A 22793-nucleotide genomic window follows, 5' to 3' on the forward strand; every position below is an offset into this window, starting at 1 on the left:
AACTGAGATCAGATTATATTTCTCTTACTGTAGTGTAGCCTTCATACCACGGGGGAAATCTACTGTGTCCCTGAGCAACCCTTAGAGACAGACCCCAAGCACTGCAGAGACAGACCAACTGCACCCCAGCTTCCCTTCACCTGCCAGGTTGCGTAACGAAGCAGCCATCACCTGTGCTGTCCTAGTTCCTTCCTCTAAGCACACCAAGTCAAAAGTTCTTCCCTACAAAGGGGTACTGGGGGTGGGGAGATGGCTCAGTGGGTCACAGCACTGGTGCAAGCCTGAGTTCACACCCCATCAACCCCCAGAAGAGCCAGATGGCAGTAGTGCAAGTGTCTGTGAGCCCAGTGGGCCTATAAGAAACAGGAGGTAGGGCTGGAGTGATGGCTTGGAGGTTAAGAGCACCGCCTGCTCTTCCAAAGGTTCCAAGTTCAATTCCCAGCAACCACATGGTGGCTCACGACCATCTGTAATGAGATCCAGTGCCCTTCTTGTGGCATGCAAGTGCACATGCGGGCAGATTATTGTATAAATAAGAAAGAAAGAAAGAAAAGAGAGAGAGAGAGAGAGAAAGAAAGGAAAAGAAAAGAAAGAAGAGGTAGAGACAGGAGGAACTCCAAATGCTCAAGGGTCAGCTAGCCTGGCTCACACCAGTGAGGAGGTCTGGTCAAGATAGGAAGGCAGGGACCAACCCCAAACGCAATGCCCCCACCCCCCAGCGGCTTGTGGCCTTGCTTACAGACCTTAGAGGGTGATAGCAGCCTGTCCCCAGTGCCACGGTCTCTGTACTGGTGGGTTTTGTCTCCCACAGGTGGCACCAGTGGCATACCTTCGGCTGAGCAGCTACCCCAGGCTATACACGACCCAGGGAAGGACGCAGTCAGCCTTTCCTTTGGGCATGTCTCTCACCTTTATTGTTGAGTTTTATAATAACATTGGAGAGAAATTCCACACCCACAATACTCGGCTCTGTATGGCTCTGAACAGGTATGGAGGTCAAAGGGATGTTGCTGGCACCGTGATGGGAACCTCACAAGTCAGTACTCTGCAGAAGTTTGGGCAGATCCCTCTTACACTCTGAACTTTATTTCTTTTCTCAAAATGAAAATAATAGCCTGGCGCCATGGCGCACACCTGTAATCCCAGCACCCAGGAGGCAAAGGCTGGTGAATCTCTGTGAGTTCAAGGCCAGCCTGGTCTACAAAGAGAGTCGAGGACAGCCAGGTCTATCACACAGAGAAACCGTGTCTTGAGAAAAGAGAGAGAGAGAGAGAAAAGCAAAAGCAGAAACAAAAAAAGAAAGAAAGAAAAGAATGAACCGTGTGTGATGGTACATGCGAGTAATAAGGAACATGAAATGAGGAAATCTCAGATTCAAAGCCTGGGCTCCATGCATAGCAATGTGTTACAGTGTGTGACCTTGTTCTAAGGTGCAGGGCGCTGAGGGATGACTAGACACATAGCTCAGAGGTAGAACACTTCCCTCTCTCTCTCTCTCTCTCTGTCTGTCTCTCTCTCTCTCTGTCTGTCTCTCTCTCTCTCTCTCTTGTATTTTGAAACAGGGTTTCTCTGTGTCACCCTGCCTGTCCTGGACTCACTTAGTAGACCAGGCTGGCTTCAATTCACAGCTATCCACCTGCCTCTGCCTCCTGAGTGCTGGGATTAGAGGCCTGTGCCACCACGCCCAACTAGAACACTCTTAATATGTCCAAGGCACTTTGTTTGACCCTCAGTGATACACACACACACACACTCCCAAAACCAGTAAAAGAGTCTTGTCAGGTAGGCTTGGTGCCTGTAATCACAATACTTAGAAGGTAGATTGCCATAAGATCAAGGCAGTTCAGGGACAGCCTGAAGTAAAAACTGACTACAAAAAGCAAAAGGGGTTAGACAGATGGCTGAGCAGTTCAGAGTGCTTACAGCACTCACAGAGAACTGAGCTTAGTTCCCAGCACCCACAGGGGGAGAGTCACAACCTCATATAACTCCAGTTCTAGGGACCCAATGTTCTCCAGCCTCTGTGTCCATAAACATGGAGGCACACACCTTTCATCCCAGCACTTGGGAGGCAGAGAAAACCAGATCTCTGAGTTTGAGGCCAGCCTGATCTATAAAACAAGACCTACAGCAGAGAGATCTACAAGAGCTCCCTAGGGCTCTATAGTGAGGCCTTGTCTCAAAAACAAAAGAATACTGTTAATTAAGAAATTTTCACTCGGGAGGCAGAGCCAGGTGGATCTCTGAGTTCGAGGTCAGCCTGGTCTACAGAGTGATTTCCAGAACAGCCAGGGGTACACACAGAGAAACTTTGTCTTTAAAAAAAAAAAAAACTTAAAAAAAAAAAAAAGAAGAAGAAAAGAAAATTTCTGCACAGTGTGGTAGCACTCTGGGAGGCAGAGGCAGGTGGATCTCTGTGAGTTCAAGGCCAGTCTGGTCTACAAAGAGAGTTCCAAGACAGCCAGGGCTGTTACACAGAGAAACCCTGTCTTAGAAAAAGAAAGGGGCTAGAGAGATGGCTCAGAGGTTAAGAGCACTGCCTGCTCTCCCAAAGGTCCTGAGTTCAGTTCCCAGCAACCACATGGTGGCTCACAACCATCTATAGTGAGATCTGGTGCCCTCTTCTGGTGTGCAGGCATGCAGGTGCACCTGCAGGCAAAACACTGTATACGTAATAAATACATCTTTAAAAAAGAAAGAAAGAAAGAAAGAAAGAAGAGGCTCAGCAGGAACTGGCTGCCAAGTCTGATGACCTGAGTTCACCAAGTCCCGAATTGTGGAAAGACAGAACTGACTCCCCGCCCCCCAAAGAAATTGTCCTCTGACTACCATACACATGGGCTATGACATAAATGTGCCCACCACATATAAAAGAAAAAAGCAATGAAAACTTTAAAACAAGCAAAATTGGGGCTGGAGAGATTGCTCAGTGGTTAAAAGCACCACCTGCTCTTCCAGAGGGTCCTGGGTTCAATTCCCAGCAACCACATGGTGGCTCACAACCATCTATAATGAGATCTGATGCCCTCTTCTGCCATGCAGGCATACATGCAGATAAAAGTTGTATATTAAATAAATAAATATTTTTTAAAAAACAAAAAAACAAGCAAACTTTTAGTAGGCTTCCTCCCTCACCCTTTCCCTGGGTTGTCTGTCTGTGATAGGGTCTTGCTTTGTAGCCCTGGCTAGCCTGCTGACCATTCTATAACCCAAGCTGCTTTGGAATTTGGCCTCCTAGATACTGGGCAGACAGAGGAGTACGCCACCACACCCAGCTCCAGAGACTGCTGGCTTCTTGTATGTGCTCACTCACCATCCCACCACTGAATTATGTGCTCTGCTGCTCCATTTAAACATCTCTGCCTTTCGCGTCTTCTTTTAGAGATGACTTGCTGCTGATCGGACCAGGGAACCGAAACTACACTTATATGGCCCAGGCTGTGAACAAAGGGGTGACAGTTGTGGGACTTTGGGACCAGCGGCATCCTGGCATGGCAGACTATATTCCTGTTGCTGTAGAACATGCCATTGAGCCAGACACCAAGCTCACCTTTGTTGGAGATGTCATCTGCTTCAGCACTCACCTCGTCAATCAGCACGGTAGATATACTTCCCCTTAACCAGACAAGACAGTTCTGTTGGAGGGGGGGGTGGGATGCACCTTTAATACCAGCACTAGGGAGGCAAGGCTATACATACACACACACACACACACACACACACACACACACAAGGGGGCTGGAGAGATGGCTCAGTGGTTAAGAACACGGCTCTTCCAGAGGTCCTGAGCTCAACTTCTGGCAACCACATGATGGTTCACAACCATCTATAATGTGATCTGATGCTCTCTTCTGGCATGCAGAAGTACCCGCAGATAGAGCACGTGTGTGTGTGTGTGTGTGTGTGTGTGTGTGTGTGTGTGTGTGTGTGTGTAAGTAAATAAATTTTCATTTTAAAAAACCCAAAGATTGGGAACGTTACTTAACCTTTGGCATTCTTTTGCCACTGTGCAGTTTAAATCAAAATACAACCCTTTCCTCCTGCCTCTGGCCAGTCTGCACTCTCACCTTTGTCCTGTTGGCAGGAGCTCAAAACAGATTCAGGCTTAGCAAGGGCTATAGAAGGCTAGTGAGCCTGGTGGTGGCGGCGGTGAACACCTGTGATCCCAGCACTAGGGAGACAGAGGCAAGCAGATCTCTGTGAGTTCGAGGCCAGCCTGATCTACAGAGCATGTTCCAGGACAGGCAGGGCTACACAGAGAGACCCTGTCTCAAACAACAACAACAACAAAGGTTTAATGAGGATAGAAATCCTGTGTGCAGTTTTCCTTTTTCTAGAGAACAGTTAGGTTCTTTGCCTCACTAGCTCATGTGATTCTGAGGGCAGTAAGGAGATTTTGTTTTATTTTGCTGACACGATATAGGAAGGAGAAACTGACATCCAAAAAAGTGACCTACGGGCTAGAGAGATGGCTCAGTGGTTAAGAGCACTGACTGCTCTTCCAGAATCCTGAGTTCAGTTCCCAGCAAATGCATAGGGGCTCACAGCCATCTATAATGTGATCTCATGCCCTCTTCTGGCCTGCAGGGGTACAAGCAGGCAGAGCACTGTATACATAATAAAAAGTAAATCTAAAAAAAAAAAAGCAACCTGCATTCTTGAAAACAGAATGATTTTAGGTGCCTCCTGGGTGAGATTTTGAATAAATTAATTTATTACTATATAATGAAAATTACAGCCAAGTGTTTTCTCCTGTCTCTTCCTAGGGGAGCCTGGGGTGTGGATAACCTCCACCAACAGTATCATACAGACAGACACTGTCACTGGAGTAGGAGTGGCTAGGAGACCAGGAACTGCAACCATTTTTCATGACATCCCTGGAGTCGTGAGGACATTTCGAGAGGTACACCTAAACTGCACCACAGCTGAAGGGACTAGAGTGATGTGCATTCATTGGCTACACAGGCAGAAAGCATCCTAGGACAGAAGTGCATTTGCTAACAGACACCGAAACAGTTATTGGGCTGGGAAACATCACAACGACAGAGCACCTGCCAGCATGCGCAAGGCCTAACTACAATTTTTGAGTGCCTGGAAAACAAAGCAAAGCAAAAAAGCATTTTTTATAAACAGTAGTTACCAGAAGTATGACTTCTGATTTCTGTTTTAAGAGATCACTGAGTGCTCAGTTCAGCAGTGCATCTACTAAAATTGGAGCCATATGGAGAGGATTCATGGCCCCTGCAAAAGGATGACACAAATTTTTTCACACAAAAATATTGAAAATTGCAGCCAAGTACTCTCTCCTGTTATTTCCAGGGGAGCATGGGGTGTGGCCAACCTCCACCAACAGTACTGTACAGACCCACACTGTCACTAGGGTGTGGCCAACCTCCACCAACAGTACTGTACAGACCCACACTGTCACTGGAGGAGGAGTGCCTAGGAATGTTCTTTTTGTTTTCATTTTTTTAGTTTTTTGAGACAAGGTTTCTCTGTGTAGCCTTGGCTGTCCTGGACTCACTTTGTAGACCAGACTGGCCTCGAACTCACATCAATCCGCCTGCCTCTGCCTCCCGGGTGCTGGAGTTAAAGGCGTGCACCACCACCGCCAGGCTGGGCTGGGGAATGAAACTCAGGTGGTAGAGTGCTTTACTTACAGACATGAGGTCCTGGCTTCAAGTCCCACCACATAAACCAAGTGTGCCTATACCTCCAACACCAAGTGTGCCTGTACCTCCAACACCAAGTGTGCCTGTACCTCCAACACCAAGTGTGCCTGTACCTCCAACACCAAGTGTGCCTGTACCTCCAACACCAAGTGTGCCTGTACTTCCAACATCAAGTGTGCCTGTACCTGCAACACCGAGCACATGGAGGTGGAGGCCGGAAGGTCAGAAAACCAAGGTGAGCCGAGGCTGCAAAGGGAGATGAGGCCAGCCTGGGATACAGGAAACGGGGTCTCAGAATTTTTTTTAAAAAAGTCTTTTCAGAAGTAAACAGATTTTGTGTTTCTCAAATACCTCAGAATGTCAGTTTGTATTTGTATAATATAGATACTTTTGGTTGAAATAAGTTACAAGGGGTGACATGGAGGGGACCGGATTTTCCTTTGGTTTGCTGACAGGTGGTAGTCAATGCGTCATCAAGATTAACACTCAGCTATGACTTGAAAACTTACCTCACCAATAACCCCAATGCAACCGTGTTCAGACTCTTCATCAGCACAGGCAGAAATGTCAACCTCAAAGGTAAGGAACCCCCCACAGGCCTCGTGATCTCGGCCTTCTGTCTTATCTGCCCTCCGTCATTTTCCTCCTGTGGGTTAAATTTTCCTTCTTTTGGCTGTGCTAGGCTTGGTAGCACACCCCGGCAATGCTAGCATGTGAAAGCTAACCCTTGGGCTGGAGAGATAGCTTAGAGGTCAAGAGCACTGCTGCTCTTCCAGAGGTCACAGGTTCATTCCCACCACATGGCAGCTCACAGCTGTCTATAACTGTAGCTTCAGGGGATCTGATACCCTCATGCAGACTTCCATGTGGGTAAAACACCAATGCACATAAACCTTTTTTTTAAAGATTTATTTATTTATTATGTATACAATGCACATCTGAACACATTATAGATGGTTGTGAGCCACCATGTGGTTGCTGGGAGTTGAACTCATGACCTCTGGAAGAGCAGTCAGTGCTCTTAACTGCTGAGCCATGTCTCCAGCCCCACCCCGTTTTTTTGTTTGTTTGTTTGTTTTTTGTTTTTTGTTTTTTTTTTTTTGCTTTTCCAGACAGGATTTCTCTGTGTAACAGCTCTGACTCTCCTGGAACTTGTTCTGTAGTCCAGGCTAGCCTTGAACTCACAGAGATCCATCTGCCTCTGCCTCTCAACTGCTGGGATTAAAGGCATGCGCTACCACTGCCTGGCTTTTTTTTTTTTTTTTTTTTTTTTTTTTTAATTTTAAGGTGATAAAGAGATGGCTCAGTGGTTAAAAGCACTGGCTCCTCTTCCAGAGGACTCAGGTTCAATTCCCAGCAGCTTACAACTATCTGTAACCCCAGAGAATCTGACACCCTCATACAGACATTAAAAAATTTTTTAAATCATTTAAAAAAAAAAATCTTTCTTTAGCTGGGCATGGTGGTGCACACCTTTAATCCCAGCACTCCAGAGGCAGAGGCAGGCAGATTGCTGTGAGTTTGAGACCAGCCTGGTCTACAAAGCGAGTCTAGGAAAGCCAAAGCTACACAGAGAAACCCTGTCTCAAAAAACAAAACAAAACAAAACTTTCTTAAAAAGAAGAAAAGCAGATGGCTCAGAGGTTAAGAGCACTTGCTGCTCTTCCAGACGTCCTGAGTTCAATTCCCAGAAACGACATTGTGGCTCACAACCATCTATAATGTATTCTAATGCCCTCCTATGACCTGCAGATGTATATGCAGGCAAAGCACTGTATACATAATAAATAAATAAATCTTAAAAAAAGAAAGAAAGAAAGAAAGAAAGGCCGGGCATGGTGGCTTAAGCCTTTAATCCCAGCACTGGGGAAACAGAGGCAGGTGGATCCCAGTGAGTTCGAGGCCAGCCTGGTCTACAATACGAGGCCAGGACAGGCAAGGCTACACAGAGAGACCCTGTCTCGGAAAACAAACAAACAAACAAACAACAAAAAAAAAGAAAGAAAAGAAAAAGAAATGCCAAGATACAAGCATTGCAACATGATCAAGGCCACCCTGTCATATATAGCAAGATTTTATCTCAAAAAACTAAAACTGAAACATTTCATTTGACTTCTAAATTAACCCCAATTTTTATAAAGATTTTTTTTTTTTTTTTTTTTTTTTTTTTTGGAGACAGGGTTTCTCTGTTATACAGAGTGCTGGCTATTCTGGACTCTTTGTAGACCAGGTTGGCCTTAAACCTACAGAGATCCACCTGCCTCTGCCTCCCAAGTGCTGGGATTAAAGACTTGCACCATCACACCTGGCCTCAAGATTTTTATTTTTTATACTTCAATTTTATCTATTTTTAGTCTGCGTGCATTGGTGTTTTGCTGGCATATACGTCTGTATTAGCATATTAGATCCACCAGGATTTACAAACAGTTGTGAGCTGCCGTGTGGGTGCTGGAATTAAACCCAGGTTTAATTCCTCTGGAAGAGCAGCCAACCACTCTTTTTTTTAAAAAGAATACTTATTTATATATTATGTATACAGTGTTCTGCCTGCATGTGCCTGCAGGCCAGAAGAGGGCATCAGATTTGTGAGCCACCATGTGGTTGCTGGGAATTGAACTCAGGACCTCCGGAAGAGCAGTCAGTGCTCTCAACCTCTGAGCCATCTCTCCAGCCCTTATTTTTGTTTTTGAGATGGAGACTCACTATATAACTCAGGCTGGCCCAGTACTCACTATATAGGCCAGTCTAGCCTTGAACTTTGTCCTCTGCCTCCAGAGTACTGGGATTAAAGAAATGTTGGGTTTCTTTTTTAAAGCTTTTTATTCCTGTGTATCTGTGTCTGCTTTGTGTGCAGGCTCCCTCAAGGCCACACAAGGATGTCAAGTAGTCTAGACCTTGAGTTCTGAATGGTAAGGAGCTGCCATGCAGGGGCTGGGAACTGAACTCAGGCCCTCTGGAAGAACAAGTGCTCTCAACCACCGAGCCATCTCCCCAGGCCCCACAGCTTTTCCTTTTACAAATCCCTGTTGGTAACGGTTATTTAACTCTTCTCGGCTTCTTAGGATCCTGTACCCCAAGTCAGGCTTCGGCTGTTGCAAGGGTTCTTTTTCCTGAGACCCTCATGCTCTGCCATGTGCAGTTCAGCAATACTTTACTGGACATTCCAGCAAGTAAAGTCTTTCACGTCCACTCAGAGTTCAGCATGGAGAAAGGTAGGATGCAGCAGCCATGTACCTTCCTTTTGTCCTGTTTCTGCAAGTTCACCCCCTGCTGTGCTGTACTTGTCTTTCTCTGCCTCTGGAGTCGTTTTCAACCCACTCACAAAAGGGTTGTGGTTTTGTTTTGAGGTATTGTATATCCCTGGGTGGCCCCAAACAAAAGTGACCTTGAATTGATGCCTCCTCCAGAGAGCTAGGATTGCAAGTTGTGCTACCATGGCCAGTTGATGCATGGCTGGGGATCCATCCTAGAGCTCTGTGCATGCTGTGCCAAGTCCAACTGAGCTGTAGCCCGAGTCAGCAAACCTTTAACACCTGCCATCTGTGACACGCTGCCTGTCTACCTATAAGTTACCATTTGGGGGGAGGGCTCCTGTTCTCTGAAAGGTTGGTTTTGTTTGCTTGCTTGTTTTGAGATAAGGTCTCACTATGTAGCCCTGGATAGCCTAGAACTTGCTATGTAGAGCAGGCTGGCCTCAGACTAACAGAGACCACCCCTAGATTCTGTCTCCCAAGTGCTGTGATTAAAGCTGTGCACGGTCATGCTCAGGCTTGTCTTTCAACATGTAGCACGATGTTTGAGTATTCCAAATGAATGTCATTAACAAGAAACAGGGTGACATTCAGATGGCTTCATATAAATGGACTAACCAAAGGTGAGAAAACTTAGCTAGGCTCTGTGGCATAACCCTGCAATCCCAATACCTGGAAGCCTGAGGCAGGAGGATCACAAAATCCAAGGCTGCCTGGTCCACAGAGTGAGTTCAAGTTTATCTGGGACATTGTGTTCAAAACAAAAAGTAAAAAGGCTGGAGATGCTCAGTGGTGGAGGGATCTCCTGGCATGTGGGAGGCCTGTGTTCAATAAACAAACTGGGCTGGGGAGGGGGGGCAAGGAAGAAGAAAGGGGGCAGAAGGGAGAGAGAAGGAGAGAGGAGAGAGAGGCTGGGGGAAGGCATAAGCAGGATAATGCTATACATTTGAGCTCTTGAATTGAGGCCTTTCAGCTGGAATGGTATGGGTAATGAACAGGCACTGAAATGGTTCATTCAGGAAACTGTTGGGCACTGAATAGCTCTTTAGAAAGTACTGGAACAGGGCTAGAGAGATGGCTCAGAGGTTAAGAGAACTGACTGCTCTTCCAGAGGTCTTGAGTTCAATTCCCAGCAACCACATGGTGGCTCACAACCATCTATAATGTGATCCGATGCCCTCTTCTGGCCTGTGGGTGTACATGCAGGACAACACTGTATACATAATAACAAATAAATAAATCTTTAAAAAAAAAAATACCGGAACAAGATGCAGATGGAATGGGACTTTGACTCTAAGGCAGGGCACTAGACTAGTAGCCTAGGGGTTTTGGCTACTCACACTCAAAGGGGTTTTGTCTTCATTCTGCCTCCTCAGCACATACTACCTGCTTGTGCCATACTGTTCAATATTCAGAGTGTTGACTTTCTGGGAACAGCACTGTCCAGTCCAGCTGTGGCTCCCTCAGGACAGGTTCCCTTTTTCTGGTATTTTCTCCATACTTGTCAATAGTGTATCAGTACTAAACACTCAAAACTGAGGTCACATTTTTTTCTACCCTAACTTGGTTACCTTTTTTTCCCCCTGAGACAGGGTTTCTCTGTGCAGTCCTGGCTGTCATGGAACTCTGTCTGTGTGAGCCAGGCTGGCCTTGAACTCACAGCAATCGGCCTGCCTCTGCCTCCTGAGTGCTGGGATTAAAGGTGTGCGCCACCACTGCTGGCTTGACTTGGTTATCTCAGTAGAGCCTCTGGGCCTTCCTGCTCAGTCTTTCCTTTTGTTCCCCCAGGCGTGTATGTCTGCCTAATCAAAGTTCGACAGAAGTCAGAGGAGTTGCGCCAAGTCCTCAGTGTGGCAGACACCTCAGTCTATGGGTGGGCGACTCTGGTCAGTGAACGTGGCAAGAATATGCAAAGAATCCTTATTCCTTTCATCCCTGGCTTTTACATGAACCAATCAGAGTTGGTTCTTAGCCAAAAAGACACTGGAGAGCTAAGAGTCCTGGGAGTGGAAAGAGTTCTCGAGAGCCTAGAGGTAGGTGTGTGTTCAAGTCTGAGACACAGCAATGCTGGGAGCAGCGATTTGGGGTTTGTTCTTTTTTTCCCAACAGCCTCTCATTACCTTAGGGTGGTAGCAAAACCCCGTCAAGATAGGCCTCGATTTCTGATCCTCCTGATTCTACCTCCCATAAAATTAATAATAATTTAAAATGTTCTAGCCTCTTAGCTCACTTTTTCTAGTTTGTTTTTTCGAGACAGGGTTTCTCTGTGTATCCTTGGCTGTCCTGGACTCCCTTTGTAGACCAGGCTGGCCTCGAACTCACAGCGATCCGCCTGCCTCTGCCTCCAAAGTGTTGGGGTTAAAGGTGTGCGCCACCACCACTGCCCGGCCACTCTTTTGTTTTTTGGGATAGGGTTTCTCTGTGTAGCCTTTACTATCCTGGACTCGATTTGTAGATCAGGCTGGCCTCTTACATAGATCCACCTGCCTCTGCCTCCCTGAGTGCTGAGATTAAAGGCTTGTGCCTGGCTAAACTCACATTATTTTATTCTTTTGTATGCACAAAAGTCTGGAGACCAGAGGCCTTCCTCAATTGCTTACAATTTGTGTGTGTGTGTGTGTGTGTGTGTGTGTGTGTGTGTGTGTGTGTGTGTGTGTGTGTGTGTCTGTGACCCTTGAGAAAAGGTCTGTGTAGCCTTGGCTGTACTGGAACTCAAGAAATCCTCCTAGGGGGCTGGAGAGATGGCTCAGAGGTTAAGGGCACTAGCTACTATTCCAGAGGTCCTGAGTTCAGTTCCCAGCAACCACATGGTGGCTCACAGCCATCTATAATGAGATCTGGTGCCCTCTTCTGGCCTGCAGGTGTACATGCAGGCAGAATACTGTGTACATAATATATCTTTAAAAAAAGAAATCCTCCTGGTTCTGCCTCCTAAGTGCTGGGATTAAAGGTGTGCTCCAATCTCCAGCTCACCACCTTTTTTTTTTTAAACATCTATTTATTTATTAAGTATACATTGCTCTGCCTATGTTTACACCTGCACACCATAAAGGGCATCAGATCACATTATAGATGGTTGTGAGCCACCCTGTGGTTGCTGGGAATTGAACTCAAGACCTCTGGAAGAGCAGTCAGTGCTCTTAACCACTGAACCATCTCTCCAGCCCCAGTGCACCACCTTTTAATCACTATGTAGCCCTGGCTGACCTGGGACTCACCCATACATCTCCCTCTACTCCAGAGTGTAGGGATCAAGTGTGTGCCACCATGCCCACCTCCACCTTGTTTTTTCTTAAGATTTTATGTATTTGTGTATGGACCATAGGCATGTGTGGAGACCAGGCGAGGGCTCTGAATGTCCTTCTCCATCACTCTCCAGCTACACTGTCGAATGCCACATCCATGCCAAACAGCACATATGGAGGTGGAGAACAATGTGTAAGAGTCATTTTTTTCTGTCATGGGAATCTTTGAACTCATGTCCTTGGTTTTGGCAACAGGCACATTTACCTAAGCCATCTCATAGGCCCACTACGTATTCTTTGAAGCTGGGGCCCCTCCTGAAACTGGAACTGACGTTTTCTTGACTAGACTGAAGTGAGCAAGCCCCAAAAATCCTGCCTCCGCTCCCTCAGAGCTGGGGTTTGTTACCTAGGTGCTAGCATCTAAACTCCAGTTCTCAGGACTGTATACCTTGGAGCATTGTCTCCAGCCCCCTTACCTTTCATTTTTAGTTTGTTGAGATGGGATTTGTGTACTCCTAGAGCTTGCTATGCAGACCAGGCTGCCCTCAAACTCACATCCTCCTGCCTGTCTCCTGAGTGGTGGGATTAAAGGTGTGCACTAAGACAGCTGGCCACCTTGAGATGGCCGCACTGAACCTGCCGCAGGGACTCTCCTGTCTAGGCCTCCTAAGAACTGGAATACAGACACTGCCAAAGCCAGCTTCTATTCTATTTCAAAGCAAGGCTTCTCACCCTGTAAAGCAGGCTGCCTTGAACTCCGAGACCCACCTGCCTCTGCTGGGATTAAAGCCACACGTCACTGAACTATTAATGAGTGATAGGGATTAAACATGTGGATTCTTGTTTGTAGAGGACTCTCCTGTTCCTTTCTTAAATGCATCCAAAGTAAGCTAGTGCAGTGGTGCACACCGGTAATCCCAGCACTCAGAGGCAGGGGCAGGTGGATCTCTGAGTTCAAGGCCAGCCTGGTCTACAGTGTGACTCCAGGGCAGCCAAGGCTACACAGAGAAACCTTGTCTCAAAAATCCAAAAATAAATAAATAAACCCAAAGTGGTAAAATGAGCGGCTAGCTGTATCCTGAATTTTTTTTTTTTTTTTTTTTGGTTTTTCGAGACAGGGTTTCTCTGTGTAGCCTTGGCCATCCTGGACTCACTTTGTAGACCAGGCTGGCCTCGAACTCACAGCGATCCGCCTGCCTCTGCCTCCTGAGTGCTGGGATTAAAGGCGTGCGCCACCACGCCCGGCCGAAAATTCTTAAATTGAAACACTGACTTATCTTCTTTCAAACTAGTTATTTTGTCTTTTCTCCAAGGTCTTCCCCAGCTCCCCATTTCTAGCGGTCTCCGGCCACAGACACTCCACCTTCATGACCGGCCTGATTATCTACCGAGTGAGAATAGTCAACCTCACTGCCATGCAGCAGATGCCATCACCTGTTTTCATTAATGTCTCCTGTGCACTCACCCATCAACACGAGGCTGTGATAGTTAGAGCAAAGGCAACATCTGCTACAGGTGAGCACAGTGAGAAAGCAAGGTTCACACTGAGCCCTTTTGTTTTTCTGGTTTTGGGAGACAAGGTTTCTCTGTGTAGCCTCGGTTGTCCTAGACTCTTTGTAGACCAGGCTGGCCTCGAACTCAGAGTCACCTGCCTCTACCTCCCTAGTGCTGGGATTAAAGGTGTGTCACTAAGCTTTGGAGTCTGTAGATCAGGCTGACCTGGAACTTACTAGCCCTGCTGCCTCTACACTACTCTGCTCTCCCAGGTTTATTTTCATAAAGGTCTCATCTTTTAGCTGAGTACTTGCTCTATGTTCTAAGGATCTACACCTTCTGAGTGCTGCAGTTTTAGCTATACACTATACCCAACTCCTCCCCACCCGCCCCCCGGGTTTTCAAGACCAGGGGCTCTGTGTAGTCTTGGCTGTCCTTTACTCACTTTGTAGACCAAGCGGGCCTTGAACTCACAGCAATCCGCCTCTTTTTCAGTATCTTCTATCCCAGACCAGCCTTGAATGCATGCAGGATGACCTTTGACCCCTGAACTTTCCATCTCATGCACCATAGCCCATACCTTTTATCTTGTATAAAGCAGGCAGCCACTGTACCAACTGACCTACATTCCCAGCCTCCAGTGTACTTTATATTTAGGCTGAGTGTGGGTGGCCCTGATGGCCCAAGCCCGTGACCCCCCCAGCATTTTTTAGGGGTGGGAGGTATAAGAGTGGTATGCATCAAATCTGTGAAACCTTGCGAGGTAGAAGCAGCCATTCATTAAAGCATGTGAGGACATCAAGTGTGGGTCATAGTATATAATCAGAACACATGAGCACAAGCAGTGCTGCAAGTTAATATCCTGCTCGAACTTGATTTGGACTATCCTTTTTTATTTTTATTTTTTTTAAGATTTATTTAATGTAATGAGTACTCTATCTACATGTACACCTGCAGGCCATAAGAGGACATCAGATCACATTATAGATGGTGTGAGCCACCATGTGGTTGCTGGGAACTGAACTCAGGACCTTTGGAAGAGCAGGCGGTGCTCTTAACCACTGAGCCATCTCTCCGGCCCAGGACCTTCATATTTAAACAGCAGTATATGACCAAAGGTTAACTGTAGTCCTTTTTTAATACTCATGTATGGATATATATACTGAGTATATGAATGTGCATTTAGACAGTCGTCTTCAGTGCCATTCCCCAGGATCCATCAGTTCTCACTGGCCTGGAGCTGAGTAGGCTAGGATGGCGGGCCAGGCAGCTTGCCTGCCTCCCCAGCAGTGTGCAGGAAGGATCACAACTATGCCATGAATCAGTTGTGGTAAACAGCTCAAAACCAGTCCCAGTATTGCAGAGTCAGGGCATGTAGACCAGCCTAGCTTCAACTACTTGCCTTTGTGCAAGGATTTAAGACCTAGTATAAAACACCACCACTGCTGGCCCTCTAATTCTGGATGTTTTTCTTTGTAGACCAGGACGGCCTCAAACTCAGAGATCCACCTGCCTCTGCCTTCCATCTGGTTATTAATGTAATCATCTCATCCTGTTTTGGCAATGCAGATCACTGTGAAGATTCAAGTGTCTTCAAGAATTTTGTTGGTTCTTACCAGATCCTCCTGTTCACCCTCTTTGCTGTGCTGGCATCAACTGCTTTCATCTTCCTAGGTAACCCGTCCGCATGGTGCACTTGTCTTTCACAAACCAAGGATGAAAGTGAGCTGTTTACCACAACTAATTCATAATGTACAGCTGATTAAATGTCAATTTTTAGGGTATGGCACACACCGTTAATCCCAGCACTCAGGAGGCAGAGGCAGGCAGAGCTCTTTGAGTTCAAGGCCAGCCTGGTCTACAGAGAAATCCTGCCTTGAAAAAAACAAACCATCCAACCTTGTTATCACTATTGCCAACACATGATCTTTCAGGCAAAAGCTGAAAACCTCTAACTATCTTCAAGTCTCCTCCAGTAAATGGGGAAAGCTGGTTCCAGGACCCATCAGAATTACTGGAGAGCTAGCTCAGAGGTTAAGAGCACTATCTACTCTTCCTGAGGTCCTGAGTTCAATTCCCAACAACCACATGGTGGCCTTACAACAACCTATGTGATCCGATGCCCTCTTCTGTCATGCAGATGTACAAGCAATAGCCGGGTGTGGTGGCGCACGCCTTTAATCCCAGCACTCGGATCGCTGTGAGTTCGAGGCCAGCCTGGTCTACAAAGTGAGTCTAGGATGGCCAAGGCTACACAGAGAAACCCTGTCTCGAAAAAAAAAAAAAAAATTCAAGCATCTGGGCTGCAGACATGGCTCAGAGGTTAAGAGCACTGGCTGTTCTTCCAAAGGTCCTGAATTCAATCCCCAGCATCCACATGGTGGCTCACAGCCATCAATAATGAGACCTGGTGCACTCTTCTGGCATGCAGGCACACATGCAGGCTGAATATTATATAAATAATAAATTTTTTAAAAAAGCTAAAATCCAAGCATCAGCCAGGGATGGTGGCACATGCTTTTAATCCCAGTACTAAGGAGACAGAGGATCTCCATGAGTTAGAGGCCAGCCTGGTCTATAAAGTGAGCCCTGGACAGTCAGGCCTGTTACACAGAGAAACCCTGTCTCAGAAAAAAAATTAGTAATAATCGAGCACTCAAGAGGATTTCCACAGCTGGACGTGGTGGCGCACGCCTTTAATCCCAGCAATCGGGAGGCAGAGGCAGGTGGTCGCTGTGAGTTCGAGGCCAGCCTGGACTACAAAGAGAGTCCAAGATAGTCAAGGCTACACGGAGAAACCCAGTCTCAAAAAAGAAAAAAGAGCATTTCCACTTAGTCTACACAATTCACATAGCTCAAATCATCTCTAAGTTACATTTAACACCTCCAGTATATGCTATGACTATGGTTGTACTGAACTGGGTAGGACAAAATTAGCCTAAGGGCAGTGTCATTTGAAGGCAGACTTACTGGAAGCATTACTTTTATACTAACACTTATATCTCATTTTATCTAAATCTTTCCTTACAGTTATTTGCTTGGGGGGGGGGGGTGTACAAGCATGCCCTGACACAAGTGTGGAAGTCAGAGACAACTTGAAGCCTGTTGTCTCCTTCCACCATGTAGGTTCTGGGGACTTAAACCGGCTTGCTGTTGGCTGAATCATCTCGTCGGCCCTTAAATCTCATTTTTGAATGGACTTTAATCTTCACGGCCTTTCCTGAAATCAAAATACAAACCTTTTTGTGCCATTCTTTTTCCAGCGTACAATGCCTTCCTCAACAAGATGCAAACTATTCCAGTTGTTTATGTGCCAACTATAGGAACAGCTCAGCCAGGTACAGAGCCCCCGCCCTCATCCCCAATGTCAGGTGTGTGTTTCACTTATTTGCCTCTCTCCCATCTCCTCTAGGTGCGTACACAACCGCATGTTCTCCCCCTCACTTCCTGAGCACACAGCCAGCACTAGTGCAGAGCCGGCTACAACACTGGTTATGGAGCATAAAGCAGTAATATGCACACACCCCTTAACTACAGAGGCTGGAGAGACCTAATCCTGCAGGCGGCTCGTAGCAAACTCTCTCAAACAAGGGTTTTGTGAACTGTAAATAAAAGACTTTAAGTCATGTGTTATAAAGATGACTTCTCTGTGGCCGACTGCACTCTCACCGTGTAAGCTGGAATGGTACACAGCTGTTGTGCCATCACTTGGGCGGAGTCCTCTGCTACATTAACCTCCAGTATGTAAGGCCTAGTCTCAACCACACACATAGAAAACCTGAAATCCTGACTGCTGAGTGACATGCCTCTGCTTCTCAACTAAGAAATTAAAGCAGTGTGTGTACCACCACTCCCTGAATGAAAACGGTCTCCACTGTCACACCGCAGAACAGTTAATACCAAGAGGACATTAGAATACAGAGCCCAATTAATTATCAGTGTCATCAGTTTTAAACCATGGCCTAAGGCATGCCCAATGAACCTAGATAAAAAGCCCCAAATGAACTCGAGGATTTGGCCACTTACTTGACCCAAAAGGACCACTCTTCTGGTTGCCCTGGGATACTTGAGGCACAATTTCCCACTAGTTAAACAAGACAAACACTATATATCCAAAATGTGTTTATTGGGGTGGTTTCCCCCTCATCTTGAATTAGGTACTTTCAGTGCTGCTTCCTCCTGAAGGAGCATCCTGGAAGAAAAAGTCCAAATGTTAACGGGCCTGCCACTGACCACTTCATCTGCAGAGTGCTACATCTCTTCTCACGGCTATCACCCACCCTTTACCACTTCCTGTCATCTGAGCAATTGGAAATACTTTTAACAGAGCGTGCGAGCCCACTCCAGCTGTGAGCAAGTATACTTGAGGACAATGCAACTACTAACAATACCTATTTTAACAGGAATGCAGCTCACTTTACTCGCCTGAAGATTTGCTTCTACAGTGCATAATCCAAAGGCCAAAAGCAAGTTAGTCCCACTTACCTTCTGTCAGCCTTGCTTTTCCTCCTGTAGGCTGACAGAGAACAGTGGAGCAGCCAACACACAAGACTACCGTTTGTGCATGGCTAAAGACCGTGGTGATTTTATAGCAGCCTGAAAAAAAGAGAGAGAAACCAAGAAATGGTTACCTTTCCCCCTTTTCCCTTCACTGCTTCCTAACAAAGCCAGTGCCCCTCGGCATCACTAATTCAAGCACTTATTCTAAGATGTGTTAAGTTCACACGTCTCATACCTCTGATCTCTAAGGAAATAAAAAAAAATCAAGTTACAACTCTCAGTACTAATTTCTCCCAAATGCTGGAAGTCTGTGCTTGCCCCGCTCCAGCACTTCCTCACCTGGGCACTTGACATCCATAAAGTAGGAGTTGGGGCTCTGCACCAGGCGCTTCTTCTTGTGTTTCCTCTTCTCCTCTTCTGGAGAGGGATGAAGGAGATCCTTTGCGAGCTAAGAGGGGTGAGAAATGCAGAGATTTAGACGCTAACGATGAGAAGAGACGGTGGAAGCCAGTCCCCACTGTCACACACCGAGGAGAACTCGCCCCTCGCCGCCCCGGGTGTCTGCGTAGCTGGGCCGCCATCTTATCTCCTCTCCGCTCCCGTCCGCGCGGGTGGCCCCTGGGCCGCCGCGGCTCTGGAGTTACTGTCTTAAGAAACGCGGCGCGGACCCTCCACGACCCACAGTAAGCGCGAGGACAGAGCGCGGACACAAGAACGAGTTCTCTGCCGAAACCTGGACCTAGGAACTCACAGGCATGTTCGCGTAGGGAGGTCGTCACCGCCGGAAAGGAGCGAAAGCGGAAATCCTGTTCCTTATATTCTGTATGGTACAGGAAGTGACGAGCGCGTGTTGTTCCGCCATCTTGGGAAGGTCCTGAATTCTGTCTGAATGCAATGAGGTGCGCTGTGGACTGCCATTTTCAGAAGGTCCGTAAAGGCTCGTGTCAGGATGCAAAGCCATGGTGATAAGAGTTAGCTTCTATTTTGAGTTCAGAGTTTAGCGGCTGTCAAGAGAAAAATGGAGACTTAAAAATTATCCGACTACACTTTGATAGCTGGACGGTAATGGGAACGGCAGAGGTGAACACCGGCGAGGAACTTTATCTAGGACATTTTCATTTTTAGTTGCCGAAACTCTTTGACATTTTTCAGTTGGTTTACCTTGCCCTGGTTAACAATTCTAGATGTAAATGCGTTTTTAAATGAAATACTTGCTTGGAACTTGGGGTTTGCTACGTTGGTAGAATGCTTGCTTAGCGTGCACAAAGCCCTGCATTTAATCCTCAGTGTTTTGTGAATCCGGCAGGGCGGGGCAGGGCGGAGTGCTGGTGTCAGCGGCTCAAGGCTGTAATCCCAGCACTTTTGAGGACGATAAATGAGTTCAAAACCGTCCTGGGCTCCATAGCAAATATGAGATCAGTGTAGACTACAGAAGACCCTGTCTCAAAACAAAACAAAATTCCTGTTCATATTTGCTCCACTGCAACTAACCCTATTGTTTACCATTGTAATTTTGTTGCTGCCGCTCTTTTCTAGCGCTCAGGGACTCGATTTTGTATTCTTCCAATCCTTTTCCCTTTGAAGGATAAAATCAAACATCTATACAGCGCTTGACACATGCGTTTTAATGTGCTAATTAAAAGTCAAACATGCCGGGCGGTGGTGGTGCTCGCCTCCCAGCACTTGGGAGGCAGAGGCAGGCGGATCTCTGTGGGTTTCGAGGCCAGCCTGGTCTACAAAGCATGTCCAGGACAGTCAGGGCTATTACACAAAGAAACTCTGTCTCAAAAAATAAAATAAAAATAAAAGTCAAACATAGTTGCTGATGCCTGTATCACTGCACTCTGGCAGGTAAAGGCCGGAGGGGACTGTGAAGTCTAGCCAGCCTAATCTAACAAGTTCCAGGACAGCCAGAACTACAAAGAGAGATTACGTCTCTAAAAACCAAATTAAAACAAAAGAAAAGTATGCTAATTAACTATGACGCTGCTGTTAACTATTACCACCACATTGTACAGATCCGTGTGTTTCTGTTCGGGGAGTTAAGGTGTCCAAGCCAGACATGGAGGCACCTTTATTTTCAGAACTGGGGAGGCAGAGGCAAGTAGATCTGTGAATTCCAGTGTCTCAAAACAATCAAATAAGTTGTCCAAGCTTAAATGAATACATGTCTATCTTCGTGTGTGTATGAATAGGTTGAGCAGAATGATTCTGGCATTTTTGCAATATACATAAGGAAGAGATCTTGAGAAATAGGTCCTGGGTTTAAAAATGAAATTTAGAAGCCAGGCGCGGTGGCACACAACTGTAATCCCAACACTCGCGAGGCAGAGGCAGGCAGATTGCTGTGAGTTCCAGGCCTGCCTGGTCTACAAAGTGAGTCCAAGATAGTCAAGTCTACACAAAGAAACCCTGTCTCAAAAAAAAAAAACACCTTTTTTTTTTTTTTTTTCCAAAAAATGAACTGTATTCCTTTCTGTAGGATGGAAATAATTTCCTACATTACTTGTAGTGTATCTGCAATTTGTGACCTGTCATGTGAGTGGAAGTATGGATTTTGGGGAAGGGTGGGAGTTCAAGGCAGAGTTTCTCTGTATAGCCCTCGCTGTCCAAGAATCCTTTCTGTAGACCAGGCTGGCCTTGAAGGCAGAGATCCACAAGCCTCAGACTCCTGAGTACCGATTCTAGTGTGTCACCACCACCAGGCCGTTTCTGTTTTAAGACAGTGTCTTAGCTGGGTGTGGTGGCACACGCCTTTATTCCCAGCACTGAGGAGGGTAGAGGCAGGAGGGTTGCTGTGAGTTTGAGGCCAGCCTGGTCTACAAAGTGAGTCTAGGACAGCCTAGACTCAAAGAAACCCTGTCTCAAAAAAAAAAAAAGACAGTGTCTTAGCCCCAGGCAGTGGTGACAAACACAGTTAATCTCAGCACTCAGGAGGCAGAAGCAGGCAGCTATCTGTGAGTTTGAAAGCAGCTTGGTCTACAGAGAGAGTTCCAGGACAGCCAGATCTAAAAAAAAAAGAAAAGCTAGTGCCTCATCTACCAGGATGGCTTTGAACTCCTGATCTTCCTACCTCCACCTTGAAAGTGTTGAGGTTGAAGTTGCAGGTGCGGGGTGCACTCAGTGTGTGCTATGGGGAGGGTGCAGGGTTAGAGAGCTAAGCCAGGGCTTTGTCCTGTGTAGGTGATGAACACCAGCAGTTCTCAGTCTTCCTGATGCTTTACCAGAGTTCCTCTTTGTTGTGTGGCGCCCCCCCCAGTCATAAAATTATTTCTGCTGCTACTTCATAACTGTAAGTTTGCTATTGTTATGAATTGTGATATAAGTATCTGTGTCCCAGTGGCCTTAGGCGACCCCTGTGAAAGGTCATTTGACACCCCTTCAAGAGGTGTTACCTCACAGTTTGAGAACTCTGCTCCACACTGACCTTCACCCTCAGCCCTTAGTCTTTTTTTTTTTTTTTTTTTTTTTTTTTGGTTTTTCGAGACAGGGTTTCTCTGTGTAGCCTTGGCCATCCTGGACTCACTTTGTAGACCAGGCTGGCCTCGAACTCACAGCGATCCGCCTGCCTCTGCCTCCCAAGTGCTGGGATTAAAGGCGTGCGCCACCACGCCCGGCTCTTCTTTTTTTCTTTTTTTTTTAAGATTTATTTATTATGTATACAGCATTCTGCCTGCGTGCCAGAAGAGGGCACCCGATCTCCTTATAGATGCTTGTGAGCCATCATGTGGTTGCTTGGAATTGAACTCATGACCTTTGGAAAAGCAGTCAGCGCTCTTAACCTCTGAGCCATCTCTCCAGCCCATCAGCCCTTAGTCTTTTGCTTTGTATTCACTCTATGTTCCTTCAGCCAAGAAGTCTTCGCTACTAGATGTTGCACATTGGCGCCTTGTCTTTCAGATTTCAGCCTAAATGTCATTCCCTCCTAAACTATTCTGTTCCAGGAATAATATGCTAAAGCCAGTTCTCACTGATTCCCAAGGGTAGATTCTTGTCAATTTCATATTCAGTGATGCTTTGATATCAGCCATGGTAAAAGTATGACATCACTGAGATTAGCTTTTTTTTTTTTTTTTTTTTTTTTTGAGACAGGGTTTCTCTGTGTAGACCAGGCTGGCCTGGAACTCACAGCAATCCGCCTGCCTCTGCCTCCTGAGTGCTGGGATTAAAGGCATGTGCCACCACGCCTGGTTTCACTGAGATTAGCAAAAACTGTAAGCAGAGAGCTTTCCTTTGGAGAACTGCCTGTTGAACCTTTGTCGGCGCACTCCTGATGGGAATCCGGGTACCTTGCTTCATCCTTTTCCTTCAGAATTAACAAAGCCTACAGCTGCCATTTCATCATCTTGTTCCTCTATATGGCAGGAAGACATTGTAAAGAGTCTTTTTTTTTTCTTTTTTTTTTTTTTTTTTTTTTTTTTTTTTTTTTTTTTTTTGGTTTTTCGAGACAGGGTTTCTCTGTGTAGCCTTGGCCATCCTGGACTCACTTTGTAGACCAGGCTGGCCTCGAACTCACCGCAATCCACCTGCCTCTGCCTCCCTAGTGCTGGGATTAAAGGCGTGCGCCACCACGCCCGGCTAAGAGTCTTATTTTTATCACTTATAAATAATTGTGTGAGCCGGGCTTGTGG

At 46.4% G+C, this 22793-nt stretch overlaps 1 protein-coding gene and 1 pseudogene across 1 annotated transcript in view; both read left to right on the forward strand.

Annotated features, from left to right (window-relative positions):
- Positions 1-17338, forward strand: part of Nup210l (nucleoporin 210 like) — a 98127-nt gene extending 80789 nt beyond the window's left edge. The window contains exons 31-40 of the mRNA XM_051156931.1: positions 812-987; positions 3383-3600; positions 4767-4903; positions 6128-6251; positions 8735-8884; positions 10712-10956; positions 13482-13683; positions 15232-15336; positions 16926-17000; positions 17301-17338. Of these exons, the coding sequence (XP_051012888.1) occupies positions 812-987; positions 3383-3600; positions 4767-4903; positions 6128-6251; positions 8735-8884; positions 10712-10956; positions 13482-13683; positions 15232-15336; positions 16926-17000; positions 17301-17338 (1470 nt within the window). The remainder of the gene's footprint in view (positions 1-811; positions 988-3382; positions 3601-4766; positions 4904-6127; positions 6252-8734; positions 8885-10711; positions 10957-13481; positions 13684-15231; positions 15337-16925; positions 17001-17300) is intronic.
- On the forward strand, positions 5182-5281 carry LOC127199746 (uncharacterized; annotated as a pseudogene).
- Positions 17339-22793: the final 5455 nt, after the last annotated feature.

Source organism: Acomys russatus, chromosome 15, assembly GCF_903995435.1.
Source record: "Acomys russatus chromosome 15, mAcoRus1.1, whole genome shotgun sequence".
In the NCBI taxonomy this organism is placed as follows: Eukaryota; Metazoa; Chordata; class Mammalia; order Rodentia; family Muridae; genus Acomys; species Acomys russatus.